Source organism: Lactuca sativa, chromosome 7 (assembly GCF_002870075.4).
Source record: "Lactuca sativa cultivar Salinas chromosome 7, Lsat_Salinas_v11, whole genome shotgun sequence".
NCBI classification, from domain to species: Eukaryota; Viridiplantae; Streptophyta; class Magnoliopsida; order Asterales; family Asteraceae; genus Lactuca; species Lactuca sativa.
In genome coordinates this window covers 28,773,397-28,788,473 of record NC_056629.2, presented here as the reverse complement: position 1 = coordinate 28,788,473, position 15,077 = coordinate 28,773,397, and the positions used below count along the sequence as shown (strand labels likewise).

At 40.6% G+C, this 15,077-nt stretch overlaps 1 protein-coding gene and 1 non-coding gene across 2 annotated transcripts; one reads left to right on the top strand and one right to left on the bottom strand.

Moving 5' to 3' along the window:
• Window positions 1-7,025: 7,025 nt before the first annotated feature.
• LOC128127211 (uncharacterized) lies at window positions 7,026-7,478 on the bottom strand. Its single transcript, XM_052765639.1, has one exon. The coding sequence runs from the start codon at window positions 7,476-7,478 to the stop codon at window positions 7,026-7,028; it is 453 nt and encodes a 150-aa protein (XP_052621599.1).
• Window positions 7,479-11,841: 4,363 nt separating this feature from the next.
• LOC111892704 (small nucleolar RNA R71) lies at window positions 11,842-11,948 on the top strand. The gene has a single exon (XR_002850632.2). It is a non-coding gene; the product is annotated as a small nucleolar RNA R71 (small nucleolar RNA).
• Window positions 11,949-15,077: the final 3,129 nt, after the last annotated feature.

Below are 15,077 nucleotides of genomic sequence, written 5' to 3'. Positions count from 1 at the left end.
CCATGAGCCGCCGTTGACCAACATTACCCGAGGTGGTAGTGGGTGGTACCCGAATAACAAAACCCTAATGGGCCTAGTGAAACACTAATGGGCCTAATTAACTCTAATTGATCAAAAGACCTGGCTATTGGGCTTATTGGGATATGATTGGGTTGGAAACCCTAATTAGGTTTTGGAAAACCCTAATTTTGGGATTATTGGTTTGGACTTATCGGGACTCGCATTTTGGACCATTGGAGTGAAGTGATGACTGAAGACCGATTTAATTGTATGTTTCGACTTAATGGATTAAGTCCTTAATGGGTTAAGTAGGAACACTTAACCCTAATCGTCATTTTATGTGAAAAACCCTAATTGGGTTTGGATGCTCGTTGGGCCACTTATTGGACTAAGTTGATGTGGGCCTCTGTGGGCCAATTAGGAACACATTTATGGACCAAGGGAAATTATTGGGCTTCAGGATAATACCCATTAGAGGATTGGGCCCAATTTAGAAAATTGGGCCATAAGTGGGCCATAATTGGGCCTTGAGGATTATTAGCCATTGGGCCATCAGAATGCCAATTGTTTGGACTAGAATAATTAGTTGGGCCTTAAAATAAGTCCATGTAGAGGTTTAGGCCCAATTTTGAAAATTGGGCCATATGTTGGGCCTTGGTTTTGAACCAAGCTAGGTTAGGGGTAAAATGGTCCATTTACCCCAAGTATAGATTATGGTTGTGTATTGGAACCCAATTATTAATTGGGTATCGTTTTGATGATTAACAGTTTGGGAACTTGTTAACCACAACTAGAGTTTATCCGCGGGACTTCAGCAGTGCGAGGTGAGTCTCCTCACCATACTAATGGGTCGAAGGCACCAAGGCTGGTCCATTTTATGTTATGTGGTACACTAGTTGCAGTAGAGATATTTGGTATGGTCGTTAGCTTTATGCTAAGTGGTATGCTAGTGATTATATGTTATTGCATGGAAGACCCCGGGGGGAGCCCGTGGCAATCGGATATAAGACCATGTGGGGGAGCCCATGGCATTCCTAGGTAAAGACCATGGGGGAGCTCATGGCACATAGGTGTAGGACCATGTGGGGGAGCCCATGACATCCTGGAATAAGACCATGGGGGGAGTCCACGACATCATTATATGTTTATATGCATTGCTTATGTGATATGTAGTATACTAGTTGTTTATGCGGTATGTGTTATACTAGTTGTTTATGTGATGTGTGATATGTTAGTTGTCTATGTGATACTTGCATGGAAGACCCCGGGGGGAGCTCATGACAGTTATATATAAGACCATGTAGAGTATCCCATGGCATTCCCAGGTAAAGACCATGTCGGGTAGCCTATGGCACAATGGTGTAAAATCCTGGGGGGATCCTACGACATCATTATAGGTTTATGTACATGTTATGTAATGTGTAGATACTTCTGTGATATATGATATGTTATTTGATTATGTATGTTATTGCATGGAAGACCCTGGGGGAGCCCGTGGCAATTGGATATAAGACCATGTGGGGTATCCCATGGCATTCCCAAGTAAAGACCATGTAGGGTAGCCCATGGCACGATGATGTAAGACCATGGGGGAGCCTACGGCATCCTTACATGTTTATGTATGCATGGATTATGTGGTATATGTAGCTTTTATACCTAATATGATATGTGTTACGTGGATTGTGAGTGGGTATGCTCTGGGGAACTCACTAAGCTTCGTGTTTATAGGTTTGTTTCTGGTTTCAGGTATCATCGTTTTGGAAAGGAAGGGCTCGGATTGATCGCAATGCACACACCTATGAACTCCACAACGAATGATTTTGGGATGAACTCTGATAAATGTTTTACTTAATGATGATTTGAAACGTTTGGGATAAATGGTATCAATGTTTTAGCTATACTAAAAATGGAATTTTTACTCTTGATTTTTGGGCCGCTACACTTCAACTCGTCGAGTCCTTTCCTGGACTTGTCGTGTTCCCCTTTCTGATTGAGCCATCCCAAAGGATTAAGCTCCTACCTTTCATATCTATGCTCCAAACTTCATCTATATACTAGGAATACACTCTTAAGGGTAAAGTTTCCAACTTTACCCGTCCTTAGTCCTTCTTAATGGGTTTAACCCAAACCCTAACTCCTCTAAGACATAAATCTTGGTCCACAATCCATAACACCCTAAACCAAGGCACAATATACTAGATCTAGGCTTTTATCATCTGTTGGACACGTAAAGTCCCGAGCTTTCCTTTCATGCATGGTCTTTTAGGGCTAAAAAGGCCATGTTCTTGCATACAAACTTGCATGGGGCTTCCATGGTCATAAAGTTTGCACCTTTATGCCATGAAACCCTTCCTAGACCCCAGATCTGAGATATAAGTCACTTGGGACGTCCCAATCCCAAGGACCAAGGTTCTTGAACCAAAACCTTCACAAAATGGAAACAAATAGATCTAAGATAAGAATGATCAAGTTATAAACTTGATTACCAGAAAATGTAGCAAATGGAGTGTAGTTCCCGGATCTACTTCTTACCCCTTGAGCCTTCTATCTTCTTCTTCTTCCACAAGCTTCAAAAGACACAAATAACACTCAAAATGGAAAGAATTAGCTCAAGATCACTCAAGGTTGATTAAGGTTTCGAGATTAGGGTTTGGAGGTGATGGAGGCTAGGATGGAAGCCGTATATGATGCTTATATAGGGTGCAAACCCTAAAGATTAGGGTTTCATACAGCCTGTCCTACTCGTCGAGTCAGGGTTGTGACTCGTCGGGCAGCTCACTTAAAACCAGCGCATATATGGCCTTATAATCGATGAGTTAGGGCCACCAACTCTGTAACGTCCCAAAAATACGAGCCAAAAGTTTCATTTTTAAAACATATACTTAGCAAAACAGTGGAAATAAAACGTTCACCGATCATATCATTTCATAAAAGATATCGCATGTCTGGAAAACATTTTTATAAAACATAATAATGTCAGAGTACAAATCCCCAGGAAGATCTCATAGTGCGGAATACAAGGCATGTGTGTGATGTGCCGCTACCGCGCCAGCTCCTTCCCCTTCGAAGAAGAGGTACCTAAAGCCAAAACTGAAAACTGTAAGCACAAAGCTTAGTGAGTTCCCCCAACATACCACATAACATACATATATTGTCAGGCATATCTGGGTGCCCGACCTACCCCTTCGTTCCTCTCGACCGGATACTGTCTAGTATATCTGGGAGCTGGCCTCCCCTTCGGTCCTCTCGACCGGATACTAACCAGTATATATGGGAGCTTGCCTCTCCTTCGGTCCTCTCGACCGGTACTGGGGACTATTTCACCCCCTACTACTACCACATAACACATATATCACATAATCTATCTAGCATGGTTGGGCATGACCGCCCCTTCGGCCCTATCGACTGGTAATCTGGGGGGCTATCTCCCCTACTGTTACTAGCACATAGCATCATATCATACTAGCACAATAACATATCACAAGTAGTTGCAACCCTAGACGAATATCACAGAGACAATCATCTATCATACAACTCCTACTAGTGGGTCGACATTGGAGCTCTTTGGAATTCTTCACTTCTTTGATCTTTAATCTTTAATTTCTTTGAATTCACCACCGTGTTGTTTGATTTTTGGTATCTTCAACTTTTTGAATTTCTTCAGAATTTTTGATCTTTCACTTCATACTTTAACTTTGATGCTCAAAAAATTGTTCAAACTTTTCTTGTAATTCTCTTTTTTTTTTTACATGTAACTCACTCTTTTTTCACTCAAAACCCTACATGCTTAAGCAGGAGCGCTCAACTTCAACCTTTATTGGTTAACGATAATAATTTTCCTAGATACATTTCTGGTACACGATGCTAAACATATTGCATCCTTCGGACTAAGCGAGGTCGTGTTTTTGTCCCATGATTTCACTAGAATAAGGGGGCCAAAAATACACTATAACGTATATAGGCTCAACTAAACATTTGAGTCTTCATGCAATCATCCACATAATTCTAACATGGAATCCTAATTACTTTTTACCAAAAGTTTCTAAATTAAATCCTAAGTAACATTTTTAGTATGCAATAGTGCAATTTTTTTTTAAAATAGACCTAAATTATGATATTAGGATTCTAAATTTGCTAAGATGTAACCAACCCCCTACCCCACACTTAATTCATGCAATGTCCCCATTGCATGGTATGCATGAAAAAAAATGAAATATAGAGAGAATTAGAACAAACTCCCCTGGGGTATCAGTCGCGAAGGTGATTTTCTTCAGCTAAGCTCCAACTTTGAATGACTTTAGACATGGGAACAGCTTTTCCATGTCTTGGGTGTCATGTTGCGTGTGGTAGACTTTCTAATGACTCAAGTATGTAAGACAAAGCTCCTAGAAACCTCCAGTAATGACTCTTCACGAAAAAGTTGGATAAAACTACAATGAACGTGCCCAAAACAACTCTGGGATTCGAAAAATGATGATGGACTCGGCGAGTAGGTCGTGTACTCGGCGAGTATATTGCCAACTTGCAGTAATTTCGGGTAATTATCCATGTACTCGCCGAGTAGGATATGTGCACTCGGCGAGTAGGCGCAGAGTTAAGAAAAATGCTCTGCTCATTTACTTCTCGACTGAGGTGATTAATTGGGGCAATTCAGCGACTCTTCTTCTAATTACTTCAGTAATAATGCACTCTATCACTCCCAACTCTAACGGACTCAACCTTAATGGAAAACACTTCACACTCTCATTTGAACATTCCTCACTTGAACCTTGACCCTTAAGACTTCTGAATGCATCCTAACCTCCCAATCCTGAAAAAAAAATGCAACCATAAGTAAAAGAAACCAAATAAAAGTCTAAAAACATAATTATCCAAGTTTAACAATAATCCAAAACCAAACACCATAAAAACAAATAAAAACACAAAACATCAAATCTTCAATCTTCCTCATCCATGTTCGCTCCTCCAACACCGCTACATCCTTCTTCATTGTTCCTACACATCCTTTCATCCCAATTCATGATATAAGGAAAACCGAGCCCGGGTCTTGGGTCGATGTTCATTTGTTGCAAAAGATATTCGATTGACGCATTGTTGTAGTTAACTCCCCGCCCAATATCATCCAAGTACCTTCGATATTCAACTTGGTTCCACTCGGCATTCTCATCTTCCACCGGAATAACCGGTGGGTCTTCTCGGGCCCTCTCGCTCCTTTGCCTCACCTGTCGCCCCGGCTCCTCAGGAATAACCGCCTCGTCCTCATGCGGAATGGCATAAGAATCTCCAAATTTTTGTACAATCTGTGCCCTCCGTTATAAAGTAGTGTTGAAAAGAGGGGGAGAAATGACAGTTAGTGCCCTCGCCTCTTGCAAATCCAAGATCCAGTATGATCGCGCGAGCCTAGTAACGAACATTCCTCCATTGATTTTGGAGGTCACCTTTTCTTTGACAGCCCCATCCGAGATATATTTAGCCAAGCAGTAAGGAAGGTTGCAAAAGACATCGGGAGTAATGATGCTCCAAAGGTAAAAGATATCAAGTTTCGGGACCTTGTCATCATCCTTGCGCATGTTGATTGTGCTAGCAATGAAGCGGTGGATGAGACGATGAATTGGTGAGCGGATGTGGCCTTCCTGTGCGGAAGATGGAATGCATACCCGGTTGGCAATGGTGTTCCACCAGGTGGAAGCAACGACCTCTTCAGGGAGGTCTTTATGGCACTGATCCAAAAAGGTTTCAAAATCTTCATTTAACATGGCACTTTGATTGTAGATGCCAATTCTCCATGCTAGCTCCGCCATGCTGCATTGTCGCAGCTCCCCACCAAGTGAAAATGAGATAACATTGGAATTATAATACTCACTACCACCCCGGAATGAGATGGTAGCGAAGAATTCCCAGCACAACTCCGTAAAAATTGGCTCTTGAATCTTGAACAATTGTAGCCATCCATCACAAATGATGGTAGAATCCCCCACATCGCACGACTTCACCAAGTAAGGTGTCAGTTCTTCCTCCAGCCTAATCTTCCCCAACCAATCCCAATTTATTGCATTCGGAAGGTGGATCTCCTTCTGCTTTAGAGCTTCCAATCTGTTTTTAGCACGGTTCTGTGAGGATTTAGAAGTTATTTGGCGAAAAGAAAGCCACGGGATGTCTCCTTGGCTTCCCCCTCGTGAAGTTTGGCCTCTTCTGGACATGGTTCCTGCAAAATAACATTAAGAAAGCACAAAAAAACAACACCCAACAATTAAAATTAAACAACACAGATATGTCAAGGCCTCTACTCGCCGAGTTCAAGAACTACTCGGCGAGTAGGAAGAACATCGGGACAGATTTCTCTCGGACCCATATGGGTTAATTAAAACACCCAATTTTGCATAGGGGTTTGCTGTACTAAGTCCAATAAACACTAATCCAAAAGAAATTTTTTCTAAAACCTCCTAGTTCATAGTAAAATCAAAACCCTAGAAACTGAGGAAACCCCCAAATTCGAGTTGTAGACAAAATAAGGGCTAAGAAGTGATAAAGCTTTAACCTTTAACAAGTATTGGGAGTAAAGATCTTACCTTTATGCTTGAAAGATGACGATTCAACAAAGATTGAAGAAATGGCTTGAGAGTAGATATGCAGGGCGAGTATGAGGGTAATGTTTAGAATGAGTGAAAAACCCTTATTTACAGATTATAAACTACCTGTGTAAATTTTCTACTCGCCGAGTAGAAGAGTGCTACTCGCCGAGTAGATCCGCGTATTCACGACTTTTTGGGCTTATAAAGATGTACTCGCCAAGTCCACAATTATACTCGGCGAGTAAGTCTTGCAGATTGAAAAAAACTTAAATTTTTTTTGATTTTTAAACCACCACCCCACACTCTAAGCATTGCTTGCCCTCAAGCAATCATTTAATACATGTTTTCAGAGGAAGAATGAAAATAAAACATTACCTAAGAAATTAAAAAGAAAATAAAGGGAAAAGAAATGCAAACTCTAAACTCGGGTTGCCTCCCGAAAGCGCTTCTTTTTTAAGGAGTCATTAGCTGGACTCCTTCCATGCTATCCAGCAACAGCCCTTCTTCTATGTCTTCATTCCTTGGAACTCCTTCTTCATATCTTTTTACTCTATGTCCATTGACCTTGAAAGGGGTACCATCTTTTGATAGTAACTCTATAGCACCATGTGGAAACACCTTCTTTACCAGAAAAGGACCTTCCCATCTTGACTTGAGTTTGCCCGGAAAAAGTTTCAGTCTTGAGTTAAAAAGTAACACCTTTTGCCCTTCATGAAACTCTTTATTACCCTTGATCCTCTTCTCATGAAAACTTTTGGTTTTCTCTTTATAGATTAAAGAACTAGTGTAAGCATCATTTCTAAGTTCCTCAAGAGCATTCATTTGCATCAACCGGTTGTTCTTGAGCTCCGCTATGTTGAAATTGCACATTTTTAAAGCCCAAAAAGCTTTATGCTCGATTTCCATCGGTAAATGACATTTGTTTCCATAAACTAGCCTATATGGTGTAGTACCAATAGGTGTTTTGAAAGCTTTCGGAAGGCCCAAAGTGCATCATCTAGCTTGTCCGACCACTCTTTCCGATTGCTCCCCACCGATCTTTCCAAGATTCACTTCAAGGCTCTATTGGTCACTTCGGTTTGCCCACTCGTTTGTGGATGGTAAGATGTAGAGAATTTATGAGTTACCCCATATCTCCTCAACACCTTTTCTAGTTGATCATTGGCAAAATGAGTGCCCCGGTCACTTATAAGAGCTTTTGGAACTCCAAATCTTGAAAATAGCTTCTTCAAAAATCGCACCACCACCCGAGCATCATTAGTTGGTAATGCTTGTGCCTAAGCCCATTTGGATACATAATCCACTGCCACCAATATATACATTTTGCCTTTTGACATGGGAAATGGTCCCATGAAATCGATCCCCCAAACATCAAATACCTCGCACACTTGAATACTTTGTTGTGGCATTTCATTTTGGGATGAAATGTTTCCCGCTCTTTGGCATGCATCACATTCTTTGACAAATTGGGGTGCATTTTTAAAAATGGTAGGCCAATAAAATCCAATGTCAAAGATCTTTTTAGCAGTGTAGTGTGCTCTATGATGTCCTCCGGTGGGCCCGCTATGACAATGCTCCAAGATTTGTCGACTTTCATTCCCGAACACACATCTTCGTATGATTCCGTCCGCGCAACTTCGGAAAAGGTAAGGCTCATCCCAAAAGTAATATTTTATTTCTGAAAAGAATTTCTTCTTTTGTTGGCGGGTAAGATCTTTTGGGATGTACTTGCTAGCTAAGTAATTAGCTATGTCCGCGAACCATGGCTCTTCTCCCGTGGTCACCATAATGTATTCGTCCGGGAAGTCATATCCAACTCTATCTTCTTGTAATTCTGGGTTTTCAAGCCTTTATAAGTGGCCGGCTGCTACATTCTCCATTCCCTTCTTGTCGCGTATCTCGATGTCAAACTCTTGAAGAAGTAGAACCCATCGTATCAATCTTGGCTTCGCATCCTGCTTGGCAAACAAATACTTGATAGCAGAGTAGTCAGTAAAAACAATTGTTTTAGATAAAACTAAATAAGGGCGGAATTTATCAAAGGCATACACCACGGCTAATAATTCTTTTTCGGTGGTGGTGTAATTCTCTTGGGCCGGATTTAGAGTTTTACTTGCATAATAAATGGGTCGAAAGTACTTATCAACCCTTTGACCAAGGACAGCTCCTAAAGCAAAATCACTAGCATCACACATTATTTCAAATGGTAACTCCCAATTCGGGGCAATAATGATCGAGGCATTAGTCAATTTTTCTTTCAAGAATTCAAACGCCTCTAAACACTCTTTAGTAAAATTGAATGGTGCATCTTTTAAAAGCAATTGTGTTAGAGGTCTAGTTATTTTAGAAAAATCTTTTATAAAACGCCGGTAAAAACCCGTGTGTCCAAGAAAACTTCTAATGCCCTTCACATTAGTTGGTGGAGGTAATTTGGCAATGGTGTCAATCTTTGCCCGATCCACTTCAATTCCCGATTTGGAAACCTTGTGGCCTAGAACTATACCCTCCTTGACCATAAAATGACATTTCTGCCAATTAAGAACTAAGTCGGTCTTTTCACACCTAGCAAGCATCAAATCAAGGTTAGTGAGGCAATCATGGAAGGAAGATGCAAAAACAGAAATATCATCCATAAAGACTTCCATGAATTTTTCCACCATGTCGTGGAGTATGGCTGTCATACACCGTTGAAATATCGCGGGTGCATTGCATAACCCAAAGGGCATGTGTCGATAAGCAAAAGTCCCACTTGGGCAGGTAAAAGTGGTCTTTTCTTGGTCCATGGGGTCTATGGGTATTTGGAAATAACCCGAAAAGCCATCCAAGAAACAATAGAAACTATGGCCCGATAATCGTTCTAGCATTTGATCAATAAAAGGTAAAGGAAAATGGTCTTTACGAGCGGCATCGTTTAGCTTTTGATAATCGATGCACACTCTCCAACCGGTTACCGTTCGTGTCAGAATAAGCTCATTCTTCTCGTTGGTTATGACCGTCATTCCTCCTTTCTTGGGCACCACTTGGACCAGAATCACCCACGGACTGTCGGAAATAGAGTAAATGATCCCCGCATCTAAGAGCTTGACTACTTCTTGCATGTTTGGGTTTAATCTTCTTTGGTGCTGTACAACCGGCTTTGCTCGTTCTTCTAGGTTAATCTTGTGTGAACAATAAGAGGGACTTATTCCCTTGATGTCGGTAATGCTCCATGCTATATCCCATTTCTGCCTCTTCAATACTTGAACTAGTTCTTCTTTTTCAGATTCGGAGAGGTCAGAGGCTATTATAACTGGCTTTTGATGGTCATCTTCAAGGAAAGCATACTCCAAGTGCTCTGGTAATATTTTGAGCTCGGTTTTTGGGTTCTGGTAGTTGTACTCGCCGAGTGTAGTAGAAGGACTCGGCGAGTCAGTTGCTGAATTTATGAATTCCATCCTTTCTTCACATGGACTCGGCGAGTAGATCAGCCCTACTCGCCGAGTATCTCTGTCAGATTGCTTTTTTATTTCTTCATACTCAGCTTCTTCCAACAGCCTCTCGATCTCCAGTAAGTCTTTTTCAGCATCAAATTCTTCATCAAAGATAGTGGACTTGTTGGAATCTTCATTATCACCCTCCTCCATCAATTCATCAAACATGTCAATCGAGAATGCCATGTCATCACTATTCCTTGCATGCTTCATAGCTTGATCAACCCCGAAAGTTACTGAATCTTCTCTTACCCGTAACGTAAGCTTCAAGTCTCTCATATCCACTATAGCACTTGCCGTGTTGAGGAAAGGTCTTCCAAGGATGATCGGGATTTGAGGATCCGCTTCCATGTCTAGAATTATAAAATCTGCGGGAAATATAAACTTGTCCACCTTGACCAATAAGTCTTCACATATTCCTCTTGGAAATGTGACTGTCTTGTTTGCTAAGTGAATTGCCATGCGGATTGGCCTTGGTTCCGGGAGGTCCAATTTCTTAAAAAATGAATAGGGCATGAGGTTGACACTTGCTCCCGAATCAGCCAAAGCATGGATGGTGGCCAAATTGCCAAATTGGCAAGGAAAAGTCAAGCTTCCCGAGTCACCCTTCTTCTTTGGTAATTTGTTTAACATGGCAGCTGAGCAGTTTTCATTAAGAACTACTTCTTTCACCTCCTCCATCTTCCTTCTATTGGTTAGAAGCTCTTTGAGGAACTTTGCATATTTTGGCATTTGAGCGATGGCTTCAATGAAGGGTATGTTGATTTGAAGGGATTTAATGTGGTCGAGAAACTTCTTGTACTCCTCTTCCTGCTTTTCTCTCTTAGCTAGGGCTGGATATGGAATTGGAGGCTGAAAGGGCTTTTCAGGAACTTGTTCTTTCAAATCTGGCAGTGGACTCGTCGAGTCCATATTATGGACTCGACGAGTAGAGTCTGTGTCATGTAGAATTTTATTTTTATTTTGTTTTTCTGCATCCTCCTTTTGCATGTATTTGGGTGCTTCATTCTGAATGGGGGCCAGAGGTGTAATTATCTTCCCACTTCTTCTTGTGACTATGTTTATGTTCGCGCCTCGTGGGTTGTTTTCGGTTTTACTAGGAAGTTCGTCGGGTGGTCTTTGATTGATTTGTTGAGCAAGTTGCCCAAGTTGTGTTTCAATGTTGTGGATAAAGGCTTGCTGGTTTCTAAGCATGGTTCTTGTTTCTTGGATTGCAGCATCATAATCATTATGTCTCTTTTCTAGAAGCAGCTACAAACTTGGTATGCATCTCTTCCAAACTTGGTTTTCTTTCTTGTGCCGGCTCTTCCTTTTGGTAAAAACCTCTTCCCTTTTGCTTGAACTTCTCCTCCTTATCCTTCTTGTACTCGTCATAAGGGATCCACTCCTTCTTTGGTTTGCGCCAATCTTCATCATATCAGTCCCCACTTGAGTAACAAACTTGCACCTTTTTGTTGCCATTCTCATCCAAGTCGCAGTCTCTAGTAAGGTGAGGCCCATTGCAATTCTCACAACCCACCCGAATAGCATGTATCGTTTGATCCATTTTATCCATCCTCCTATCCATGGTTTTTAGCATAGCCATGACTGCTGACAAGTCTTCTGAAGCTGCATAGGCGACCCCCCTAGTCACATCATTTCTTGGATTATGGTATTCTCTAGAATGCTTAGAGAATTCTTCAATCAATTGCTTTATTACTGGAGGTGTCTTCTTCGTGAGTGGACCTTGCGAGTCAAGTAATTGCCTAGTGGTAACATTTAATCCATCATAAAAGATGGAGACTTCTTGTTTACTATTGAGGTCATGATGTGGGCAATTCCTTAGCAAGCTCTTGTACCTCTCCCAAGCTTCATATAGTGACTCTCCTGCTTGTTATTCAAAGTTAGCAATGGCTTTCTTGAGCTTGGATGTCTTGGATGGCGGGCAGAATTGATCAATGAATTCATCTTTCATTTGGGCCCACGTAGTGATCGATCCAGGGGCAATGACTTGAGCCAATCCTTTGCAGCACCCTTCAAAGTAATCGGAAGCATGCGAAGTAGCTGAGTTTCCCGAGGCACATTTGGAACATTGAAATAATCAGCCACATCATTGACTTCATCCAAGTGCTTGTAAGCATCTTCACGGTCTTTTTCGGTGAAGGGGATCTCCTTGAGTAAAGCAAGAATGTGACCCTTAAGCTCAAAAGTAGTTGTTGCGGGAATTGCTGGTTGCACAAGTCCCGGTCCAGTGTCATCGCGGATCCTCTTCTTCCATTCTCCCATGGGGATTTCATCAATGTTAGCCATGGTAAGTGCTAACTCGTCGCCGGAATCGTAGTCGTGCCCGAATGTAGGTTCTTCTTCCTCCTCGGTGTCGTACTCGGTGTCTTCTTTGATCGGGTCTTCGCCTCCTAAAGATGCGCTGGAAGCTCTTGATTTGCTGCTCTTCTTTTTCCCAAAAACAGTCTTCAAGTTAGACAAAGGTGACTTCTTAGGTGTATTTGAGCTTTCCACGTCCTTGCCTTTGTTCTTTCACAATGCGGATTCTGGGTCTTCAAGCGGGGGTACCAGCGGAGTGTTGGATCCTCTGGTCATGAAAGTCCTGAAATAAAACCAGAAAACACGTAAAAAGCAAGGTTTTGAAAACCGGACCGGAGATCGAACCGGTCGTCTTACTGGTTCGATGGTTCAAGTGGTCCAACCGGTCGGACCGGTCTCAAAAACCGGAAAAACCGGATGATGTTATAATTATATTTAATTATATAAAAAATACAAAAAATGAAAAAAATAAATATTTTTTAAAATTTTCGGTTTTGACCGGTTTTACCGGTTCGACCGGACCGGTTTTTACCGGTTCGACCGGTTTTTACCGGTTTTCACCGGTTCAACCAAATACCGGTTTTTTGACCTATATGAACCGGATCCGGGACCGGTTCCCGGTTGAACCGGTCGAACCGGCCGGTCCGGTCCGGTTTTCAAAACATGGGTAAAAAGAAAAAAAAATGCAACTTAAATAAACGAAAAAAATAAATTTCAAACAGCAGGCTACTCGCCGAGTAGCGTGTTTTATAAAAAAATTAAAACTAAAGGTAAAAATTCAGAAAAATACTAATGGATTCTAAAACCTAACCTACTTACTGAATGACTAAAAAAAATAACTTTGTGCAAGAAAACTCACACAAAGGATCGATAAAATTAGGAATTAGATTTAATTTTTGAACCTTTCCCCGGCAACGGCGCCAAAAACTTGATGTGTGTGAATGCACTGGTTTTAATCCTACTTTTAAATGATAAATTTAGCACACAAAGGCAGTGAACCTGTCTTTTAGTGGTATAGTTGGATAAGTAGAGTGTCGAACTCAGGGAACGAAAATTAAACTAATAACTAATTTTAACTAAGCAAATAATAAAAGTAAAGGTTTTTCTCTAGTTTTACAAGACTAGAAACTTAAACACGCCACCTAACCAGTGATTAACTAAAAACAAGTAAAAATTCACCAAATTTGATAAAGAGTTTCTGTTTAGGTCCAACCAATTCACTCCTATGGTTATTTGTGTAATAATGTGATAAATTAACTGTTATTGGTTACCAACTATAGTGATTAGATTCATGTTCACTAATACTAACCCTTAGACAATAAATCAATTCAAGCAGTGGCCAATTGTTTAAATTAATTAATTCCCTAGTTCAATTATTTGGATTAAATAATACTTGTAATTGGTTAATCAAGTGGGTGTTTCAATTAACCTCTTGTTTGTTGGTTTCTCAAACAAGCTTACACATTAATTTACCCATTCTCTTATTAATTCTAGTTTCATGTTCATTATTCCTAGACATATGATAAAGTGGTCACATAAACATATGAGGTAAACAACTAAGAGATGTTCATGCAGCTTAATTGTCTTCCAATTAACAGAAAATAGTTGTGGTTAATGCATAAGGTTCTTTAACAAACTTAATTTAATAAAATCACCAATAAACAATTAACAAAAGTAATAATTAAACCATAGGAGTAATGTGGTTCTTCCTAAACAGAAACCATCCGAATTTTAGCTCATGATTACAAAGAAAACAAGCTCAAGAACGAATTTGATTAAGCTAAACATAATTCAATCCTAAGATTAAGTGGAAAATAGAACCTAATTCGCCTCGAAACTTCAAAGATCAAAGGTTAGGGTTCTTCAGGTCTTCAAAGGTTTCTCCAATCGTAGCTCTATCTCCAAGGAAGCCAGAAAAGTCCCCCAATTCGGATTAAGACCCCATATTTATAGTTATCACAAAACAGGGGCTACTCGGCGAGTAGGTCGTGGACTCGCCGAGTAGCAGTGTTAATTCCGTGTACGGTAAGGATTTTTGACTTTTATTCGGGAACATTCTCATGGACTCGCCGAGTTTGCGCGTGGACTCGCCAAGTAGGTGTGTGGTTTTTCCTTTTTCTTCATTCTTTGGTCTCTAACCGCTTCTCCTTATTCCTTTTTGCATCCAAGCATGTCTTTGGAGTGAAAACACAATTTAAGCATTATTAAGTACCTTTTGTCCACATTATGCGCATAATTAGCTAAAAATGAATAAAAATATCTGCTAAACATATGGCTAATTATGCAAATATCATCATGTATGGGTTTAAGGTTATACTTTCACCATTTTTGACCTAGAAGGGTGTAGGACATGCACGAGACATGCATGCCTATAAAGTTTTATTTTTATGAGTACGTTCTAAGTATATTAGACTTTTGGAAAGTTTTAATATTGGCTTAATGGATTAAGAACTTAACCAAAAAGTTGGTATGTGAACAATGTACATTGAGCATAGCATTGTGCTATGTTGAGCATAGGGATGAAGAAATTAGGCAGTTTTGTCTTTTAGTGTTACGTTGAGCATAGATGGGCTACGTTGAGCGTAGGTATGTGCTACACTAAGTATAGTGCTAGGCAAATTTTTTGATGAAATTACTTTTTCTTCTTGGCATTTTTACTGTTGGTTCTTTAATCCCTTGCTTTCTAATAAGTTCCTTATCTGCTTCAACCGTTCATGCTTTGTTTTGTTGAGCC

What these genes read in the sequence shown, in the direction of transcription:
- LOC128127211 (XM_052765639.1), bottom strand. Translation starts at nt 7,478, where the DNA reads ATGGAAATCGAGCATAAAGCTTTTTGGGCTTTAAAAATGTGCAATTTC.